The sequence below is a fragment of the Lonchura striata genome, chromosome 15, assembly GCF_050655825.1.
Source record: "Lonchura striata isolate lonStrDom1 chromosome 15, ASM5065582v1, whole genome shotgun sequence".
Lineage (NCBI taxonomy): Eukaryota > Metazoa > Chordata > Aves > Passeriformes > Estrildidae > Lonchura > Lonchura striata.
Window position 1 is genome coordinate 15278353 of NC_140717.1, and position 23389 is coordinate 15301741.

At 44.4% G+C, this 23389-nt stretch overlaps 1 protein-coding gene across 2 annotated transcripts in view; it reads left to right on the top strand.

Annotated features, from left to right (window-relative positions):
• TMEM132B (transmembrane protein 132B) overlaps window positions 1-23389 on the top strand; it is a 228985-nt gene that overhangs the window by 61304 nt on the left and 144292 nt on the right. For both annotated transcript variants that reach the window (XM_085593384.1, XM_031506201.3), the window contains exon 2: window positions 352-1231. In XM_085593384.1, the coding sequence (XP_085449510.1) occupies window positions 352-1231 (880 nt within the window). The remainder of the gene's footprint in view (window positions 1-351; window positions 1232-23389) is intronic.

The window sequence follows — 23389 nt, forward strand, 5'->3', positions numbered from 1 at the left end:
CATTGAACAAGGGTGAGGAGAAGTTGAAAGTTTGATCTGATGATAAAAGAAAAATAAAATAGACTGCCAGTGAAAAGTTTGGGAAGTTAGTTTGGGATCTGGCCAATCAATCCTGTCTTGGGGATACCCAGTCCTTGGTGAATGGCTTTCAAGCAGATAACAGCCTGGGGAAGGTGGAAAGGTTCCAGCCTGAGCTTTGAGCAGAAGTGTTACCCCACGTACCCGTGTCAGATTGTTCCGTAGCTGTGGCCAGCAGCCCTGATCTCCTGTAATCCATTGCTTTTGTCAGAAGCTGAGGGCCGTGCTGAGCAAACATTTGAGTTTCTGTTTCCTTTTCTCTTTGGCCCGCAGTGGTGGAGAGCCGAGGAGGGATCATGGACAGCATCCAGAGATTCTCCAACCTGCCAACGTATCTCCCTGCGAGCGCCCACATCTCCAATGCTGACACGTTCTTCTTCCTCAAGGAGGCCAACCAGGATATCATGAGGAACTCCAGTTTGCAGTCCAGGGTGGATTCATTCTTTATATACAAAGCCAAACAGCCGCCTGTCCTAAATGCCACGTATGGACCCTTCTCTGTTGAACAACCCGTTCCCTTGGACCTCATGCTGACTTCTGCATCTTTTGGTTTCGCAAATAAATTCACTTTTAACTGGAAATTAAAATCCCACATAATCAACAGCTCAATCTATTCCAACAAACCTAAAATACAAACCTTGTTCTACATTGCGGGGAAGGACTGGGATGACTACGACCCTGAGGAGATGCTGCCTTGCGTGAAGATGTTTGCTTTCCTGGAGTCGAGGGAAGTGGTGGCCAGCTGCAGGCTGACAGGCCACCTAGGATTATGTGTTGTGGAGTTGGAATTATCCCCCAGCTGGTTCAGCTCCCCTCCACCCCTGCTTTCAGAGGAAACAGCCTCCCTGGAAGGGATTACTGTGGAGCTCTTCTATAAGCTTTATACAGTGGATGGGGAATGTTCTCCAGAGGATGCAAAATGGGAAAACAATATCCATGCAGGTGAAGAGAATGAGCACCAAGCTTTGTCAGCTATGGAGAGGATTGGTAGCATCGTTGTTTACCCAAATCAAGACAAATTAAAGCAGTCTTCGCTGAGGGTGGATGAAAATATCATTATTCACTTACCACTCAGCCCGGTCAGAGAGGGTGACATTGTGACCTTCCATGTCTTCCTGGCTGATTACTCACTTGCAGACCAGTTTGTATTAAGGTAAGAGAATTTTTTAAGTGTTGTAAGCAAAACAAATAGGGGCAAATCAATGCTGGGTGTAAATCTTTGGTTATATTTAGTGTTTTCTTGAGAGAACTTCTGCATTTACTCTTCAACAGGGAAAAACTATAGATAGTCTTGAATTATCTGTGTAGAAGACACTTTTTGGACCATGGGCATTGATTTTAAAGTATGGGCTATAAATCTTTCTTTGGTTATTTTTTGTTTTAATTCTGTGTGCTTCTAGTCATATTTCTGCCTCTTAAATTCTGCCTCTGTAAGTCAACCAGGGTAACTGCTGTCATGTATTTTGCTAAAGAGTTTGCAGGAGGGTTTTCTATTTCTTTGGCGAAGTTACTTCTGTTTTTATTGACTTTATCATCATCATTTTTCCAAAATCCACGGGCTACATCCTGCACAGGTCAAATGTGGTGAGAACTCTTGCTGCATTGTTCAGAGGGGAGAAAATGAGCTCAGCCTGTGTAGGAATCCCTTGGCACAGCCAAGTTTTGGGGCTAAACTTTGCAAGTTGTCTTCAGTTTTCCTATAAGATCATCCCATCCTGCCTCTTCAAGTTTTTACTGCTAGTTTTGTGGCCCACTTTTGTTTCAAGTTTGGGGACTCTCTGTTGACCTTTCCATGTGAATCCGCCTGTAATAAGAGAATTCAGGCATTTCTAACCACCCCGAGGGTTAGTGCTGAGTGTTTGTTACATCCTTAGCTGTCAGAGTCTGCGTTCAGAGCTGCAGAGGGACCAAATTCAGAGAGAAATGTGAGCCAGACTGGGGGAATAAAAGGGCCAGAAGGTAATTGGAAAGTGTCATCTGCTGTAAGGCTGCAGACGCTCGGGAAAGAAGGAGCTGCAGCCCGTGCAAGGAAAGCTCAGAGCACATTCCTGCCTTACTTCCAACTTTTTGATCCGAGAAGGATGGGAGCAGAACGTGACACGAGTGCACTTTGGGGACAGATGTTGAGAAAACAGACAGCAAACCTTATGCAGCACTTTCAAATCGTTCAGCATTTGTGAAATAGCACATGCATATTAATAAACTTACAGATTGCTGCCTGAATAGGGACAAGGGATTCACAGCACAGCGCTGCTAACGGGGGAAATGTCTGAGAAATATAATGGGGTTTAACCAAACTTTAAAAGGTTTAGGTCGGGAAGGGGCTTCCTTTAAACACAACTTATTCTTGCTTTTCTGTGGATTTACTGTTTTTAATTTGTTAAATATGGATTTGGCCAGGATCCACCGTCAGTGGATGGACTGGCCTCACGGAGCAGTTGGGTTTCAGCAGGCGTGTATTGATCCTCGGTGCTATAGCAGAGAGATTATAGAATTTGCCTAAGGCTCTGCAAGGATTTAACATCAGCTCTTAATTCTCAGGGTTTTGTTCTCTTCCCCACATCACAGATAAAATTCCCTAGGTATTAGAGACAACCTAAGACGAGGATGTTTTCTTTCCACTGGAATTTTAAAAATACCATTTACCTCGTAACAAATGGTGCAAGGGCAGAGTTTGGATATTTCTGCTGGTCAGGAAATAACCAAAAACTTCTTGCAGAGACACTTTTGAAATGCTGTCTTTCAAAAGCAGAATAGGTGCTGGAAGCACTGAGCAAGTGGCTGACCTGGGTTTTCAGGGAAGCAGAAACTGAGGGAGCAGAGAGCTCCCAGGATGATGCACAGGAGCCTGGCTGCTGCTGAGACCTCACCTCGTCCCACAGCCCATGGGGTTTGCGTGGCTCCAGCTGCCAGCTGCTCTCCCAACATGTGGAACGTCCACCTCAGTGCTCCTGAGCTGCTGGCAAGGCAGGTTTCCATGTGGATTTCCTTCTCTGAAAAGTCTATGGGATCTGTTCATGTCCAGCAAATGTTTCTGGTACAATAAATCAGCATGTTTTACGTGCCCAGAAATATTTCCTTGGAAAATTCACTGTTGGCTCTCTGTAGTCTAGCCTGTCTGGGCTTTTATTTGGCTTTGCTTGCATTGTGCTTTTCATCAGAGAAACTGAAAGTATTTTTATTTACCCCTCAGTTGAATGCTGAGAGGCAGGATGAAATTCTGATGGTGGTTCACCTGCCCTTTAGAATGGGAAGAGTACCTGCAACTGTTGCTGTGATTATTTTGAATGATATATGTTGGCTCCCTGGAGAGATTTTCAGCTGAAGTTTCCATGGAAGGCAGGGAATGTTGCTGAGGGAAATACAAGCACTACAGTGCCTACATCTAATTTATGCAGTTTCCCTCACCAGCTTTCCCTGGATTTCTGCTCAGTGTTAATGTCTGTGAAAACCCAGAAGGTTCTTATATACATAGAATTTCTGTGTGTTATAGCCAGAGCAAAATACATTGAAGTGAATGTTTGCCTTGGGAAATATATTTTTGCCTAATATAACTGATAGTTTTTAATCATATCTGTTGTAAGTGCAGCAGGGTCTGGCTCATATGAGAGGATAGATCAAACCCAAGTCATTCTCAGCACAGCCTTGAGCTCTGACAGGATACAAAGGAGGAGATATACTCAATTTTATGCACCTCTTTACTGTTTCATGCTGTGTTGCATAGTATTTTATTTTATGCTGGATTTTTCCTAGCAGAACTGACTTCAATTCTCATATGGGAGCTGATTCTTTTTTTGTTTTGGTGAAATCTGTGCTTCTTAAGCAAGCTTGGAAGTGAAAAGCAGTTGGAAGCAGTTCCTTGATTCAGCAATGTGCTGTGCTGAGAGACACCCCCTTGCTGGATCCTCCCAGCCCTGTCACTTCCAGGGTGACACTGCAGCTTGTTTGTAAGCTCCAGCCATCACTTCCAGCCCCTTCCATCAGTCCAAACTGCTTTTGCTTGGCTTGAGCTAAGTCTTGGTTATTTTGGTTCAACAACCTGAATTTCAGGTGGAGTTGGAGCCCTAGTGGTGCTGTGTTTTAAATAAAATATCTTTTCTTTTCCTCCTGGAATGCAGGCAGCGTGTGAAGGACACAGATGTGTCAAGGGGCAGAATTGGGGACAGAGTGTGCATTTAGTGCCTTTGCTGTGCCTGCCACTCATATTGCTGCCTTTGTTGACAGATGATCTATACACGTGTGTGATGAAATGCTCGTGACACTGGAGATTAATTTGTGGCCTTGCTGGTCTGATCTGTACTGCAAAATTCACCATCCTGGAAGATAAATTTTGCCCATTATGTTTGGTGGCTTGTCACTAAGCATAGTTTAACTGTAAAGGTAGGTGAAATGGGCTATGTTGCCAAGATTAAACTCTTTTATGGGCCACCTTGTTAAAAAAAAAAAAAAAAAAAAAAGGTAAAAATGAAGGACAGCTTTGAGATTCCAGCAGGACTCGTGCGTACTTAAGTGTCACAAATTTTCAGGCACTTTTTGTCCTTTGATGTGCTGGACTATCTCTGTTTCCTTCTTCACTGACAAACTTAGATAAAATGTAGTAAATGGGGAAAGAAAATATGGAAATCGTGACTACAGAAGGGGTAACAGCAACTTCAGTGCTAATTGCTAAACAGAAGAAGTCTCCTGATACATGGAGGAGTTATAAAAGAGACAGGAGAAAACAATTCCTGCTTAACTGGAAGAACAGAAATCTCATCTAATAGCACTGGGAATGGCTTCTATTTCTTCTGTGCTGTTTGTTATTATTTAACTCCATCTTGAGACTCAGAGGATGTATTTAAAAGAAAAATGGGAGTCAATTTGTACAGCAGGAGAACATTTAATGGAATAAATGGACAATTGCCCCTTGGTTATAGGAAAGAAATGAGAACACTCTCTTTAGGAGCAAACAATGGATTTTTGGCCTGTTTTCCAAGTCTCCCCATCCAAACTATCAGTGAGGATGTGCTGCTCATGAAAGCTGAGCATTAACAGCAAATTGTCACACACCAAACGTGGCTCCCCAACAGCAAGGAGCCATCCTTCCTTTGTGCCTGGTCAGAATGGAGCTGGAGACTGGGGAAATTGGAGATTGGAGAAAAAACAGCATTAACAGTGAGGGGCTGAGAGCAGGTCCTGGGTGCCTGGGAAGGGAAATGGGAGCAGCAGTGGCTCAGCATGTGCAGCTGTGGCTGCAGGACCTGTCAGGGACCTCCCTGTCCCTCTGTGCCCTGGCAGCCCCAGGAGAAGGATTATCCACTGCTCCACCCAGAGCAGGACAAAGATTGCTTGGGACTGGGGCATGAACCAGCACAAGATGTAATTAATACCTGCCAGGAAACCCTTCCTGATTATCCTCACTAGGCAAAATGATATTAAGGATTTATATTAATAAACATATATCCATATGGAGGAGGTGATGTCTCCTGCTAAGGAATAAAAATTGCACAGACCATTAAAAGTGACTTAGAAGGCTTCTGTGTTAATAATGAAAGATCTGGAGAAGTCTGAGCAGTCGTCTAGAAGGCCAGAAAAAGATCATTAAGAGGATGTCTCCTGCCAATAGCTGCCAAGAGCAAACAAGGGAAAGAAAACAGAAGGTTTTGGATCCGGAAATGCATAGAAAATGAGAGTACAGGCTGTGGGGAATGCAGCCTGGCTGCCTGTGAGGAGGAGGCTCCACATGGCCTTCATCACTCCTCAGCAAGCTGCTGGGAATGGGAAAGCACTGCCACTGGCATTGTTACTGGGGAGAGAAAGAAATGATTCACTAAACATCATTTTAGGATGAACATTCAGCAGAAATCAAAGTGTTGAGAAAGGAAAAAAATACTCTTCTGAAAGCTGAAATGCTGGTTCTGATTTAGAAATAATCATAGCAATAAGCCATTACTCGTGGCTTGGGAATAATTTGGTTTTTGGCCCAAAATTTTAATAAATCCAGGATGAAATGTTGAAATTTTTGGTTTCTCTTTCCTCTCTAAATGTCCATGGAACTAAATGTAAATATGAACTAGTGATACATAATGTTAATAAAAATATCAAGCACTGCTAAGTCTGGAAATGCCAGATATGTCTGTGCAACCTTACTTATGCACTATTTCATATTCCTCTAGTACAGATTCACACTATATTTTTTTTCTAGAGCTCCTGCTTAATTTGATGCCAATATTGCCTTCCCCCCACTATTTTTTTTTTTTTTTTGTTACTGAATGGGAAAGGACACTTTTATGAGGACTGGGGGAGCTGTCACCAGAATGGTTTTTTTGGCTTGAATGAACCATTTCTATAAATTCTCTTTCAGGAAAGGTTGAAACATTCTTTTATTTTTCTTATTTTCTGTTTGAGGCCAGCTTGTGGTCCAGACAAATTGGCTGTAGCTGGTGAAAACTTGACATGATGGCATGGAGATACAAATTTCACAAGGATGCTGTATGGAGTACTTAGAACTGAATGTCTCTTGGCTGAAGGGAAAAAGGTTTTTTTTGCCCTGGCAGCTGCTGGCAGTCCATGGTTCTGCTGCATCCATACCCATGAAAACCTGGAAATCATTGTGCCACACTGGCAGCTCCTCTCTCCTCCTCACATGCCTTAAGATAATCTCTGCCCTAGCCACCCTGGAAAGGGAGAAGAAAAGAAACCACCCCCTCATACAGTCTTAAAACCAGCTCAAAATGACCAAAGAAATAACTCCTCCTTAGAGCTGGAGCAATTCTAAAAGCTCAGAAAGCGATGGATCCCCGACAGGGAATAAATGACCCAGTGAATCCTCAAAGAGCCTGCAAGACTACAGTCAATAAAGGTTTTTAATGGAATTTGAGATAAAGGTCAACGATGTGCTGCAATAATCAGCTGTCCATGATCACTGCAAGGCAGAGCAGCAGCTCCAGTGGCAGAGGGAAGCCCTGGGAATTGCTGGATATTGGCTTGGAAGCGCTTCCAGATGGGATTGCAGCCTCGTGGTGATAAAACAGGGCTTTAATTGAGATCTTTCCTGGTGGAAATGGCTGTTGCACTGCTAGAGGGGTCCTGGACGTGTTTGTAAGAGTTGGAGGGGAGGGTGGATCAAAGTGCAGAATTAGATTGATTACAAATATTTAGCCTGTGTGTGCATTCCACCAGTGTTTTTCACTGAGGAGGTGAAGAGTGTGCCAGTTATTTTTAATTTTTTGTGCTTTGGGAATATTTTATGTGTGTGTTAGAACACCGAGGACAGCTGGAATGAAACAAGGATCCACTTCCCACTGGAAAAGGTGTTTGGTTTGCCTTGAAAGCTACTTCTCCTTCCATTCAAACCCTGAATTCCAGCACCTCAGCTATCTCATTCATCTGCACCTGTGAGCAGTAAGGATGTGGCAATGTCATGTCAATTCATTTGCTGTATCTCATCTCCAGAGCCATAAATTAGTTAAAAAGAGAGGTAGCTGTGTTTGTTCTGAGCTGCTTGGTGCAGGAGCAGGTGCCTCATGCTGCTCTGCAGGCGGGTTGGTGGTGCTGTGTGTCCCTGGTGGCTCTGCAGCTCGTTTGACAAATGAGGATTGCGAGAGGAGCCCTGGCAAGCTCTTGTCTGCCAGTGTCAGCAGGCATTGCTGTGCTCTGCCAGGGGAGAGGATGTGAAAAGCACTCCCATGGATCTGGAAGGTGCCAATACGCCGTGAGACCTGACACCAGCTCTGCCTTGTTGATGGTAATGGAAAGAGATTTTACATTTCATAATGGGTCGGGTTCTACAAGCTTGTTGTAGGCTGAACCCCTTCTCCAAAGGCTTTGACATGACAGCTCCTGCTAATTACCTGCAGGCAGCTCCTGCAGAGCTCCCTGCTTGCTCAGGGGCTGGTGGGGATGTGCAGGGAGGGCTCTGGCAGGGACAGGCTGTGCTTCACCTGCCCGGGGTGCTGAGCTGCCTGGGACGGGCTGGGACCCCTTTGGATCAGGAGCTGTCGGAATCTGAGCTATTGATGATCCTGAGATGTAGAAAGTCTCTGTCTCTCAGCCCTGCTGCCAAAGCAGAAGCCATAATTGGTTTGTGCTGGTTCAAGGTTGTTTATTCTGTTTATCTCTCACATGTTCTGCTGCCCTGCCCAGCTCTGTCCTGCAGGGCAGCGTGTGGGGCTCTGCCCTCAGTGGGATGTGACAAACATTCAATACCAGAAACTCCCTGGGCTGCATTTACAAGAACGTGCCAATATCTGTCACCTACGTTGGACAGTGTGTCCCCAGCCTGAACCAACAGAAAAATGCCAACACCACAGTGAGACATGGAGGGCATGAAGAAGGAGAAAAAGGACAAGGCACACCCAATTTCCTCCATCTTGTGCCCTTTGGACCCCTCATCTAGAATCCTAAAATTTTACTTTTGCACCTGTGCCACACTTAATTATTACTTATATCAAACCCTCAGAGCTGGTAATTCATCCTTTAAGACTGAAAACTCTTTTCCATGGGCAGAGATCACAGCCAGTGTCTCTGGGGGCTCTGTCCAGGAGGTTCCTGAGCCCTGCCAGGGTCCCAGGGCAGCCAGAGGGAAGCCCTGGGTTCCCACAATGGAGCTGCATCCCAGGGCCCCAAAGGTTCAGGCTCTGCAGCCAGCCCAGGGCATTGCCACTGCTCTTCTCCAGAACTCACTTTTGCTGGGGGCTGTCCTGTCTTACCTTTGCTGTGATTAGTGTTGGTGCAGCTCTGAAATGGGAAGGGAAACCACAGAAGATGGAATTAGGAGCCGAGCTGTGCCTGTGAGCAGCCAGCTCTGAGTTGAGTTACCTCCATTAACGAACACAAAGCTGCCTTGGGGTGACAAAACTGCTTAAATTCACAGTATCACAAAGGGCAATTTAATGTTTTACAGCTGTCTTCCTTTTCTTCATCCATTTCTTTTATTTTTTACCTTGTACTCAGGCTGGAAACACAGGTCAGCAAAGGTTCCTGTCTTTGAGTGATCATTTCAAGTTAGGGGCATGCTGTGGCTCTCTGCAAACTGCGTGTCCTCATCAACAAGTCCCTGGTGGGGAGCTTGGGGGGAGCCTTTGTTTTGGACAATATGCTGAGTCGTCCCTGCTTTGTGCTGCCAGACAATGATGGCATTGATCAGCTTCTTGTACAGCTCTTCATTAGCTGGCAGTGCAGTAAATCACAGTCTTGTTTAAACAAGTCAGACACAACAGTTGATGCAGTTACTTCTCCTTCTATTCATTACATTCAGAGTAATGAATAGTATTAAAAGTAGAAAAATGCCACTACTTTGAAATTTCCTTTTTTCCTGAGATGTTTTAGGCCATGTATTACTGTCATTTTATCCTGATAAAAACCAGATTACTCTTCTGTGAAGCTAATGAAGTATTGCTTTGAGTGAGCACATTGATCTCAATTTCTTCGTGATCCCTCTGATGCAACAGAGAGTTGCTTTTGTCCTTGTGTTTACCCATGAGTTTTTGCATGCTCTGATAGAAGAAGGCCAGTGTGATAGTTTGCTGACAGCTTTGGGGAGAAAGGACTCTCAGAAAGAGCAGGAAACCAAATATTGCAAGAAAATTGTCAACATATCTTCTTGTTTTGGGTGCTGCTCCTGCTCCCCATACAATTTATGTCAATAAAAGTCTCAAAAGAAATGGTTTTGGACAAGGCAGAGCAGGGAGCTGTGCTGTGTGAGGTATTTAATGCTTCAAATAGCTGCCACGTCTGCCTCGGATGCTGTACTCGGCCAGGTTATGAAAGAAATCATATTAACAAAGTTATTGGATCCCAGATGAATCTAAAGAGCTGCAGGAGAAGAAAACAGTGACAAATGAGCCTGCCACTCTGAGGCACAGCAAATGGTGCTTTCAGTGAAAGCTGTTTCACTCCTTGCACCATTCCCTGGCAGCCCTGGAGCACCGCGTGGGCAGCGTGGCTCTCCTCTCCTCTCCTCTCCTCTCCTCTCCTCTCCTCTCCTCTCCTCTCCTCTCCTCTCCTCTCCTCTCCTCTCCTCTCCTCTCCTCTCCTCTCCTCTCCTCTCCTCTCCTCTCCTCTCCTCTCCTCTCCTCTCCTCTCCTCTCCTCTCCTCTCCTCTCCTCTCCTCTCCTCTCCCCTCTCCCCTCTCCCCTCTCCCCTCTCCCCTCTCCCCTCTCCCCTCTCCCCTCTCCCCTCTCCCCTCTCCCCTCTCCCCTCTCCCCTCTCCCCTCTCCCCTCTCCCCTCTCCCCTCTCCCCTCTCCCCTCTCCCCTCTCCCCTCTCCCCTCTCCCCTCTCCCCTCTCCCCTCTCCCCTCTCCTCTCTCCTCTCCCCCACTGTGCTTTCCTTTAAATGGCTCACCAAGACCAAAATGTACCTTGTCTCCCCACCACATCCTTCTGAAAAATCTCCTGCCAAGCAAACTTTCTCAGTTGCTTTTTTTTCCTCATTGTGTGGCCCAACCTTTTGTGGCATTAATGAGTCCTCAAATGCATTTTCACTAAATCCCCATCTCTAATTGTGCTGGTTCTGAAGGACAGCAAGTGGGAAAGGCAGAGAAGCAGAAGTGTGGGATAGGCAATGCCTTGTTCATGAGCTTTCTAAGCATCTGCTCAAGTTAATGAGGGTCTGGGCAAGCAATGTGCCAGGCAGCCACAGGGAGCACACAGATGAGATTTTGATGCAGATCCCCGGTGGAGGATGGTGATAAAATGCACCAAGTGATGCCTGGGGACAGCCTGAAAAGTTTGTTTTGTCCAAGCAGGTAGCAGAGGCTGAGGGAGAAGCAGTAGCAGACTGTGAGAATCTGGACCTGGATCCAAATGCATTGTGAGTTTTGGGTAGTTTTGGACCTGGGAATTTGGCTCTGGCCCATCTCTAATTTAATTTGCCTGGCCAGAGTCTTCTCAGTGTTACCCAGAAAAGAGGGGTGATTTAATTGACTTCCTTAGAGCTCCTTAGGATCCGTGCCAGTGAAACGATTTGAATTTGGTTGTGTGAAGGCACACGTGTGTGTGCCAGTGTCCTGGCTTCGTGTTTCTCTGGGAAATTTGTTAGGGACAGTGGCGACCCCGAGTGGGTGGGTGGGCAGGACACAGATGGAGAGGGAACGGTCGTGTTTGGAGCTCTGTTTTAATGACACACAGCAACACCAGCAGAACACTCTTAATTGTGGCATTTCCTGCTGCCATCTCCATAATGTGGTGTAAGTACCTGTGCTCCTCAGCTAAGATGACTTTTGACTCATTTGCCAAAGCTAATAACCCTTTAAAAATAATTTAAACCTTTTCAGAATTATTCCCCTGATGCTCTAGGGACCAGTAGTCCTTTATTTGCCATCGAGCAGCCACAGAATGAATAGCAGTACTGTGGACTCCCTCAAACAGCGACCTTATGTGAGATGTAGCGATTACAGCAATTAAATCCTCTTTGCCAAGGCAACCAGGGCTTTATTTCTAACTGAAGTTACATTTTTTCCCCCAAATGAATCTCTTCTGCATGCATTATTCATTTTTCTTTGGAACATTTAGCCCGAGCAAATTCCACAAGCTCAAATTCAGTATTATTACTTATTAATTATTGTGTTGAGGTAATGTCTAGGACAGACTGCCTCAAGGGGTCAGAGGGCACTGGGTTTCCCCTGCAGCCAAAAGCAGAGTAAGGCCATAAACTTTGTCTCGAGGTGGAGGTTGGAAATTTAACAGCATTTGTAGAACAACTTGTGAGAGTTTGCATTTGCATTTTGCTTGACTCCAAAACCCACGTTGAAGAAGTTTGGGGCATTTTGGACCAGTGGATTCTTAGGCCAGTACATTTTTGACCTTAAATTAAGTGCTTGAAGAAGGTTGGTCATGTCAGCTTAGGCATTTGAAGTCCAGCTGCATTTTCCTCATTGTGGCTCTTGCTTGGAGAAGGGAAGGTCAGTGATCAAAAATAATGGTCAAGGTGCAACATTTTCTTTAACAATTTTGGAAATTCTAGCATAAGATGATCTTTGGAATCCTTTGTTTTTAAAGACATGTGCTACACTCTCCTTTTAAGATTATGTGAGTTCATAGTCTCTTTCTGATATTACATAAATAACCTCTTGATTGACAAGGAAACTAAAATGATTCTGTTTAAATCTGTACTGCTCTCCTAAGAAATCTACATTCATTATTCCTGGGATGACTGAAAGATTTACAATAGTTTATAATCTGGTATCATTTCATTCTTCTTCTTGGTATTATTAATCACCTTGTCATGAAACGTCAGGAGAACTTTGTTCAGCTTGCATGATTTGGGCTGCGAAAGCCATCCTTTAATATTAATGTTTCTTAGGAAATTGGGTAGATATCTTTGCATTCTGGGAACCATAAAATGGATGAATGATGTCCTTTGACTAGGCATTAGATGCTTACAGGCTGCTGAAGCTGAAGAATGGTTGAAAAAGCCCTGCAGCTGCACCAGTGTGGGAGGAAAATGACCTTGCAGAGCAGATGTGGCTCAGGTCAATATTTGTTGTAGGATCTGCAGTCAGGAGTGCCAGGCAGGACGGTGCTTGTGGCTCTCCTGGAGCTCCACCTTGGCCTGGCCACATCAATGGTTGTGTCTCACTGGGGACATGAAAGCAGGTCCCAATTATTTGGTCATTTAAAGATTCTGGGTTGCATTTCCTAAGCCTGGAGGCAGTCAACCAGGATCCTGGCTGGCTTTCAGCTGCAGTAATTACAACTTGCCAGCTCAGATTTTCTCTGCCTCTTAAATCACATCCGCTATTTTTCACTTCCTTTGCTAAACTGCTGTGTCCCCTGTGCTGCTGTTGGTGATAATAGTGCTAATGCTTTGCCTATTTATGCAATGTCACTTTATCTGTAATGTCTCACCGTGTTTGTACAAGAAACGTCTGTCATTGCTTTCATTTTAGAAATCACTGTTTTTATTGCTCATCTTCCAGCGATACACCTCAAAGAGCAGATGCTTTCCAAAAGGAGGAAGGCAATGCCCCTCCTACCTTCCAAGTGTTATTTTCCAGTGAGAGGAAAGCTCCCTCTTTGTCCCTTGGGTCTGTTAGCAGGGCAGACGGATTTGGGATGGCCCAGAGAGGTACTGGATTGTCGGTGGGCGTGGAGGTGCCCCCCAAGGGGTGATGCTGGCAGCCTGGATGTGTCCCTCCATCCCGGCAGGGCTGGGATCCATCCGGACTCAGGCCAGGAGAGGGCAGAGCGGGCTCGTGTCTGGAGCAGGGAGCCTGGAAGAGCTCCGGCAAGGATGCAGGATGCGCCTCGGGGGGACTCAGGTGCCTGGCTGGGAGGGGGAGCATCGCTTGTGATCCCCGCAAAGGACTCAGAGCATCCCCTTGTGAAAAGTTTTTAAAGTTTAATAATAATAAAATGGTTATAAAAATAGTAATAATTAGAATAATAATAGTAAAAATTAGAACAATAAAATTGGACAATTGGACAATTACAAGACAATAAAAAGCAAAGAATTACAGATGTCTTGATGCTCTTAGACACTAAGTCACAAAAAGCATCCCTTGTGAACAAAGGAATAACCTTAAAAGCAACAGCCTGTTGCATATTCATATATCTCATACATGGTGCATCAATTCCTTGCAAATTAAGAACTTTTCTGGTTTTTGTCAACTTATTCTCCTTAATCCTGGTGGTTGCATAAAGATGGAGAGAAGGTGGAAGAATGTTTGTGTTTTCTGTAACTCTTTATGGGCCCCAAGTCACTGTCATCTCTGTGTGAAGAGTTTCTTGATTATCTCATATCTTTCTTGAGCTAGTAAAAATTTCCTACATGCAGAGTTTCTATTTCAACATTATGTTGCTACCTAAAACTATATTTAACACACTACTCAAGAGAATTAATACAGCATAACTTTCTAACATTACACATATAATATTCATTGCAACATTTGCGAAAAGCCAATCATAGAATGTGCATTTTTCACACCCTCCCCTAAAGATGCCTCCATGGGGGGATGTTTAGGAGCTGTTCCATCTGTGCAAGCCCTGCAAAGGGCAGAGAGCTGGCAGGGCTGCCCTAGCCAGGAGGGCATCTCTGCAATTTCCTGCCCCAAACTGAAATGCTTGTACTGTGCTTTATTATTTTTTTTCCCCCCTCCCTTCCTTAAACAATTTCTGAGAGCTGTTGCATTTTTTCTTTATGAATGTACCGTGCCCCGTGTGAGCCGGATATTGTAAATGCAAATTCATAAAGCAAATTTCCCTGCTGGTCTGAAGGTTAAGAAGCTCTAAGTGAGATTGTCTCTTTGCAGAACAACTTTCTTTTTCAGACTTGAAAAACAATGGAAATGTAGTTAATGTTCAGCCTGACAGAGTCTTAGCAAACACATTAAGGGTTTCATTTAATAAAATCATATTTCACTTCCATAGACAAGAAGCAGAATAGACTTGAGTCTTTTTTAATGAATAAAGTCCTTAGTAAGGTACTTGGAATCTTTCTTTATGTAAGGCTCATTCTCAGTTTTTTTTTTTTTAGGAGCCAGGAAGATTTAGTGCAGCATTTTCTAAATTGTGTCGTGCTTCCTTTGGAGCAGAATGTAAAGGGAAATGTATCTTAATGTTAAACAGACGTAAAACAAAAATGTGGTTTTTCCCCAAAGAAAAGTTAAACATTTGCAAGAAAAATGTTCTTCACAGCAATTTCAGTTCTGTTAAAAACACATTTACTGTCAGAAAATAATGGTGCTGGATGAGCTTTAATAATAAACCAATTTGTGTGTACCAGGGGAGTGGACTTTTTCAGCCTTTTGTTGTAAGTCATGCTGGAAGGGCTGCCACTGGGCTACAAGAGCACAGATATTTTCACACTGGGATTTGTGTCTGCTTGAATTATGTGAATAACTCCATTGAAGTACAACTGGGAAACAATTCATCATGTGACTTCTTATTAAAACATTGCTTTTTTTTACTCCGTTCAGTGATGTTTGAGCAGCACCATGTATTTTTCTCTCAGATTTCTCTTTTTAATTCTTTTTTTTTTTTTTTTTCCTTAAATGCTCTGTGTGCACAGTGCCTCTATTGTACAACCCGGAGCACGTGGCAGCAGACTCCTGATTTCTGGGGAGCTGCCCTGCTGCAGCTCACAAATGCCATTAATGGGCTGCGTGTGAGCTGCATTCCGGGGTCGCACAGTGCTCCCCTTCCCTTCGTGATTTCTTGAGATCAGCACCAAAGCACACAAATTTAAAATTTGCTTTGAGGAAAGCCGAGTGGTGTTTTCTGCCCTGAAATGAGCTGTTACTCTGAGCATTGCTGCCAGCTCGCTTGCTTGGGAGGATATTTGCAGAAATGGAATGTAAAAGTGGTACAAATGCAGCCAAATTGAATACATTTACAGATGTAAAAGGCTCGGCTTTTGCAGGCTTGTAAATCTCTTTGGGGTGAGTGTTGCTACAGGACACGTGAAAGCACGATGTGAGCTGCTGCTACTGCAAGGTGAAAAAAAGGAAGTTTATTTTCTGACTCCAGCATTTTTACTTTCCCAAAGGTGCCAGTGGATTGGAGGGTGAAGGTGCCACCTCTCCAATGACATTGGACAAACCACCAGCGCATCAAATCTCTCCACCTCTATGGAGGGATGCAAAACAATAGATTGTTTACAGAAAGTTGTGTGAGAAAGTTCTCTACGAGAATGTAAACTCAGAAGGCTTTAGAAAATCCTAAGAATCAGGGCAACAGGGTGAGGACTGTCACTTGGTTAGATTGATGGAGTTTGGTGTAACAGGTCCCTAAACACATCAGCCCTCAGGTGCCACTGCAGCCCGGTGGGCTCGGTGACACCGCTGGTCCCACCCAGCTCCAACACCCGCAGGGTTCTCCTCAGCACAGGTTCCTTTCATCCCCTCTGGACCCAGTCAGTCATGCTTGGTGACAGCGTGGAAATTGGATTTGTCATCTAGTAATCCCTCAGTGATCGATAATTAGTTGTAATTACGCGCTGTTTAAGAGCTGAGGAGAGAAAATTGAAGTTTGTGGCCAGAGGAGGAAATGAAGAATGGCAGGCACACCAAGGTGTTTGGCATAAGAGAAATGCAGCTAAAGAGCTGAATTTTCACAAAGAGCAGAGTCAAGCTGCCTTCTCCAGCCAGGCCAGGTCACAGGGCTGGAGGGGCAGGAGCGTTTAGGCTGAGCAGGGTAACAGAGACCTTCATGAGCTTGCTGCTCATAAAGTGTCAGAATCTGAGCTATTGATGATTCTGAGATGTAGAAATTCTGTCTGTCAGCCCCGCTGCCAAAGCAGAAGCCATAATTGGTCTGTGCTGGTTTCCAGGTTGTTTATTCTGTTGATCTCTCACATGTTCTGCTGCCCTGCCCAGCTCTGTCCTGCAGGGCAGCGTGTGGGGCTCTGCCCTCAGTGGGATGTGACAAACATTAAATACCAGAAACTCCCTGGGCTGCATTTACAAGAACGTGCCAATATCTGTCACCTACGTTGGACAGTGTGTCCCCAGCCTGAACCAACAGAAAAATGCCAACACCACAGTGAGACATGGAGGGCATGAAGAAGGAGAAAAAGGACAAGGCACACCCAATTTCCTCCATCTTGTCCCCTTTGGACCCCTCATCTAGAATCCTAAAATTTTACTTTTGCACCTGTGCCACACTTAATTATTACTGATATCAAACCCTCAGAGCTTGTAATTCACCCTGTAAGATTGAAAACTCTTTTCCATGGGCAGAGATCACAGCCAGTGTCTCTGGGGGCTCTGTCCAGGGGGTTCCTGACCCCTGCCAGGGTCCCAGACCTGCCAGGGCAGCCAGAGGGATGCCCTGGGTTCCCACAATAAAGCATCAGGACTTGGACAACAAGGAAGTTTGCTTTTGTTTGTAGTCTCCCAGAAATGTGCCCAGTGTGAAATGTCACAAGCTGTTATTTGTGAAGTGTTCTTTGAAACTTCTCCTGTGTTTGTAATCAGAGCTCTTTCCCCCACCTCAGTTTGAATTTTTGTCCAATCTAGGAGAAGCTGGAGTCCTTGAGTGTTCACTCATGGGACTGTGCCACTCCAAAAAGGTACAGCCCAGACACGTGGTTTGGTTTCAGATGGATGAGGAAAGGTCTTCCTTCTCTTCTTTTTGCTTTCTTCTCTGTTCCAAAGAGCACAACAGCTCAGGTTTCCAGACGGGCAGGAATGTTATTCCAGATGTCTCTGAAAATCTAGTTGTGTCTGTCCTGGGATTTCTGTACCAGCTTTGCAGTTAAATCTGTAATTCCTCTCAGTCACAGAGCCAGAGAGGGTCTGTGTTGCTTTGGAGTTATACCCATGGCTGACTGCCTCGTGTGGCTGATTGTCACTCTCCAAATAGACATGCAAAATGAAACTCTTTAGCTGCAGGAGGTGGGAGTGAAGGAGCTGGAGCAGACCTATTACCCAGTGGTATGTGAGAAAGAGCCAGCAAAATTTATGGTTTTTGAAGGAGCAGTATATTTTTAAGCTTCTGGTATTCCTACACTTCACAGTCCAGATTAGCAGATTGTTGACAGCTCCATGATATATTTGCTGTCACCTGGCTGGGGTCCGAAGCAAGTGATAAATTTTTAGTTTGAATGAGCTCGTGTGACATGCAGTGACAGATATATTTTTTGTTACTACAAGTATGTAGCGTGTCCTGTGCTTGGGGAGACTTTGGTGCTATTCTTGCTGTGGTCATGAGTGATTTGCTTGTTTTCCTTGTGCTTCTGCTTCAGCATCCAAGAAAAGGTGGGGAAAATGACACATTCCTCATTTGCTGTGATGGCTCTTTCTTTTTCTGCCGTGTTGTATCCTTGACACAGGCTGGGATCATCATCTTTGGGTTCAGCAGAGCCCATCTGCTGGCAGGAGGGAGCAAGTGGAAAAGAATTCAGCATTTCCAGTTGCTCTTGCTGAATTTCACTTAGCTTGGATATGTGTCACGGGAATGTACATGCAAAAAACTTGGGGTATTTTTGAAGTGATACTACTATACTTTGGGAAGCTACACCTCCCAAAATACACATTCAAGAGAGGAGAAGGGGCAGCAGGAATCAGTTTTGTCTTCACGTGACTGAACTCTTGGAGGAGCCGAATTTACAGATTCTGGTTTTGGGTAAAACCTTGGTGCTGCGTATTGGTGAGCTCTATTCTGACAAAGTTTCAGGGTAGAATAGCAAAGAAAAAAATGTGAATGTACATAATTAAAATGCCTACTTTAGACTTCATGTCATATTTTTAACACTAAATTGGTGTTAAGGAGTTCAGCTTTCCTGGAGAGTTTTCCTGATATTTTAAACCCTGGATACTTCCAGAGAGCAAGAGATCTGGTGGCAACAGTCCCTCAAATTATAGGGCCTGTGCCATTTTTACATACCTTGGGGTGAAGAGTATGAAAATTAATGGATCGTAGGGATTAATATTGTTTCTTTAAGTGTAAGTTAAATATTTTTGGAACAAAAGAATTATCCAGGTCCATAAACCAAGTTTACTTTGAAACAGATGGTAGAGACTGAGAGGGGTCAAGAGGCAGGGAAGCTGCATCTTCCCATATCAAGGAAATGTTTTGCTTTTGTGCTGGCAGAGCAAGGGATTAAACCTAGGCAAGAAATTTAAGAGTTGTGTCTACTCCTCAATGCCTGGAGAGGGGTCACAGGTGGAGCTGACGTTGCCTGCTTCAGTGAGGCTGTGTTTGATGGGCACACCAGGATCCGTGTCCAGCCCAGGAGCATCTCCTGCCTGGCTCTGAGCCTGCCCCCGTGACAGTTCTCTGCTGCTTGCTTCCTGCTCAGCTCCTCCAGCAAGGGTGGAGACGCTGTCTGAAACATCTCCAAAACTCTGATGTGCTTAGACATCAAAAATGGAAGGTGCACCTCTCTCATGTGACTGCCTGCCTTAGGGGGGAGAGCATATGCACAGCAAATGGACACTTACATAACCCTATTAGCTTCTGCTGGCTGATTTCAACTGTTGGTTTGCCACAGGGAGCTGGAGGAGAAGAATTAGGTAATATAAATAGAAAGATGACATCCTCCAAAAGAGCACCATTCAGCACATATTGCTGGCTGGCCTCATGGCTCAGAGCTGATAAGCAAATTTGGCCTGAATCCTGTTGCAGCATTTGATGATGGCACCAGCAGGGCAGAATTGGCAATATCAGCAGAGGTGGACGCTGTGGATGTGATCCCTGCCATCCCTGCCCGCAGCGCTGACTGCGGGAGCTGCTCTCTGTGGCAGAAACCTGGGGCCAAATTAATTGTGATTAATTTTGATTACAGACCATTCTCTTTGAAGTGACTCTCCAGATGAATTTGTCCCATGCGTACTTTAAAGGGCAAGTTGCTCACAAGTGCTTCTGCTAATGCATCCTCCAGGTTTATTTCAGATATCCTTTTTTTCTTTCAGCAATTGGTTCCTGGTGCAAATGCAGACACTTTGCATTAATTCCCTGCAGGGCTTCTATGCCATATTTTTAGGCTTCTGAGTGGCATTGTGGAAAACATGAAAGCATTATGGTAATGATCAAGGCAAATTCTTGTGTTCTTTATTCAAATATGAGTTAGGAGAAAAAACCTGTGATGCTTAATCATGCAAAAATCCTCCTAAGAGCTCATTTAAGTGAGGGTTTGAGTGGGGACCTCAAAATTTGGCCCCTAGTGCATGATGGATTTTAACAACAGCGAGGTAATGATTAGGTGGAAGAATGTAAGTACAAGTGGTTGAAGTGCTGGCATGGAAAAAGAGTGAAGAGCATTGTCCATTCAACACCACAAGGAGCTGTTGCATATTATTATATTTAATGAAAAGGAAAGTACAATGAACGCACTTTAAAGTGAATTCCCCCCCCCTGTTCTTTTCATTTGTTTGGGAATATTCTGTGGGACTGACTGAAGGCTTTGTCTGGTCTGGCAGGAGCCCCTCAGCTGCCTAATGGCAGTGCAGAAAGTGTGGCACAGCACCTTTTCTTACTTATTTACTGCTCAAAAGGAGTGCTTACAGAAAGCTGTGCTTTGCCCCCACTTCAAGAAAAGCCACCTGTGCTTCACTCCTTGTGGTCTTCTGAAAGCTCTTGTAATGGGAAGCATTTCTCACTACGAACAAACAGCCAAATGTGTTTGAAATGGAAAATTTCTGATTGAAATGGGCATCTCAAAGCTTCCAGCTGCTGGCGACCGTATGGCAAAACAATTGCAACGTTTGCAATCTCTTTGCAGAAGCTGCTTATCTAACAATCAGAACAGCTTTAAATATTTATTTGAAACTGGTTGGTTTCAAGTATTGAAGAGCACTATTTTTTCCCCGTCTTTGCCTATTTAAACCAGGGTCATGAGTGCTCAAGGTGGGTCACGTCAGGGCCTTGCAGGTCTCTGCAGAGAAGAGAGGGAGAGGAATTTGGAAATGCTCGGGCTCCCTTGGAAGCTGTATTTTGAAGACCTTTCTAAACAAATGTGAAGATTTCGAGGAGGGATCAGGAGCAGAGCAAAACTCCCCAGATGTTTTTCCATTCATCAGTAGAGATTGAGAGGGGCAGGGAGCTCTGAGGCTTCCTGCCATGGGCAAAACTTGAATTGGCTAAACTGGCCATGGGCTAAACTTGAATTGAGTTGGTTTTCTGTGTCATTTTTGCCCATTTTCAGCTAATGTAGATGCTGACCTCCAGCTCTGTGTTCTCTGCTCACACCTGAGCTCTGTGCTTGCGTATTTGTATCTGGGGGACATTTTGGTGGATTCTCCTCAACTGATCTCTCACTCCTGTCCCACAGCTTGTTCATGAGTCTGCAGCAAAGCTTTTCCTGACTCCACAGCTCTGAGACTCAAGTGCAGGACTCTGGAAAAACAAGATTTTGTGCAGGCACTGGTGTGGCTGCAGCAGCTGCCATGCCATGGGCTGATGGAAGCTGGGAAGAGAGGGGCTGTCCATCTCTGATCCAGAAAGTTCTGTACATAGGTGCAGAAAGTGCACCAAGTCCTCTGCCAACTAGGAAATGCCATTTTGAAATTTATCCTTACAAGTCCTTCTGACAGCTGTTCCTATTAGGAACTCAATCAGTACAGCATTGTGAATTCAGTCAAGTTTTCCCTTGACATGCTATAAATGTATTAAGTGATGAAATGTCATAGAATCAAAGCAAATTTGCACTTATTCCAGAAAGAAATCTGAATATGTAACTGTTGGAGCGGTGATGGGGAAAGCAGAGATTTGCATTCTTTTGCTTCATAATGGAAGTTCTGAAGAGTTGGGTTGACCTCCCAGTTAATGTAGTGGTAATCCTGCAGTAGCCAAATTGTTTCTCATTTCTAACCAGTTTTGATCAAGCTTGGATCCAAGTGTTTGTGTCTGGTTCTGGTTTGAGGCTGATTGGTTGATGTTAGTGATGTTCTACTCCACTGTGCTACTCCTGTGTGTCTCAGAATTCTCTTCCTGAGCCACAGGGAGTGATCAGGGATGGAAAGGGGGACCTCTGGAAAATCTCTTGTTGTTTAAGCAAACTGCCTTTTGTCTTGAGTCACCTTGAAGAAAGCAGCTTTCCACCAAACAAAAGGGGAAATCTGCTTAGTGCATTTTGGTTTTGATTAAGACTGCAGCTTCCAGCTAGCTCTGCTGCTAATCTGCCTGATGTAGAAATGGGCACCTTTTAAGAAGCTGCAGCCCAAAATTAATTTCAGCAAATTCTCTCCCTCTTTGAAGAAACCCTGCTCAAGGGTTTGAAGCCTGGAGGTGCTGCAGCTCTTGGGGAGCTGGTCAGGCTCAGGAGGAAGGGCTGAGCTGTGTGTTGGGTGTGTGCTGGGGTTGGTAGTGGGTGGATGTGGTGGCTGAGCTGGTGCTGCTTGTCCCTCTGCGCCCTGTGGGACCCACACCTGCCCTCAACCCTCCTCAAGTCCTCCTGGGACAGAGTCACTATCCTCTCCAAGCTCTGAGGTCTGCAGGTGGCTGAGCCATCAATAATGCACGTTGTCATCTCCAGACAGAGCTTTCCTGTCCCTGCTTTTGTCACATTTGTCGCTGCCACCTCAGCGCAGGTGCTGGCTGTGGGAGCCTTTCACAGCACAGAGTGACAAAAATCCACTCAAAGACATTGAGGTTTCTCCTTGGTTTGTTTCAAGCCTGCACATCTTGAGATTTTTCTTGTTCAAGACAAATAAAATGTCCATGCATGGGGTAATCCTAAGATTTGGCTTCACAGCCTCAATGCAGCAGATTTTGTGACATCAGTACAGGGTGGCTGGGCTGAGCGAGGGCTCAGTGGTGTCTCCTTTTAGGGCCTTTTCTTCTCCCTTGTTCTCCCTCCCCTTCCATATTCTATAAGGCATTTGGAGTTCTCCGAGGCCATTTCCACAGTGTTGTGATTCATCAGTAATGATAATATTTTAAATCCATTGTTTGTTTACTTTTTGTAAAAGTCCCCAGTTTCAAAACCCACTTTTCAACATTTATTTCATTCAGATTTATATTGATCTTGGGGGAAAAAAAATCCTGTGCACTTTGCCTTTTAGCATCTGCTTCATTATCCATTATATTTCAATACTTATTTATTCCAATGAAGGAATATAAATGTTGAAGCATTCTGCAGAGAGTCAAATGAACTGCCAGCAGTAAATAGCATTTTTGATCAATTTATTCATTTTTCTTTCTGTTTGCAAATTGCTTGTAAATATGCCTCCATTTGTACAACTGTGGAATTATTCTGCAAACAGATTACTTGAGTTGTCTCATAGGCAGAATTTCATCTGATCAGCTGTAACTTAGTGTTATTTATTTTTAAGAGTAATCCTCGTTTGTGCAGTGCTTTGGCAGCACTGTCCTGATGCATTGGCTTGCACACTTTCTCTAGATCAACTTTTGACTAATTTGTAGGAGTTAAATAAACAGCAATGACTGTGCTGTTTTATTCCTAGCTTTGATACATTTCCAGTCCTTTGTCCTTGTGTTTATTTTAGTATTCAAACTCTTGGTCTGTATTCAGGTTGCAATTAGTTTTTCCCCCTGGTATTTCCTTGCACTTCTTAATGGGTTTGACCTGCCCCATCCATTTATTAGCCTGATCATTATAAAAAGTCTTTATCATGGCGCTCTATGGAACATCTACAACCCTCAAAATGCAGAAAACTCCTCTGCTGTGAATTTGCAATCAAATTTCTTTGCTCCACAGAGCAGAGCTGACTTGTGCACAAGTTCTTAAGGTGGGCATAATTGTTCCTTGTGAGGCATTTAATGAAAATGAAATCTAAAATCAATGGTCATCTGCTGAAACATCAACATCCTAGAAATTTAAGATTTGAGCTTACTGGTACTTCGTGACTGGCATATTTTTCTGATGCTCCTGGGGAATTCAAGTGGTCACAGAGCACTTTCTCTCCTTATGCAGTGCTCTACCTGGCTG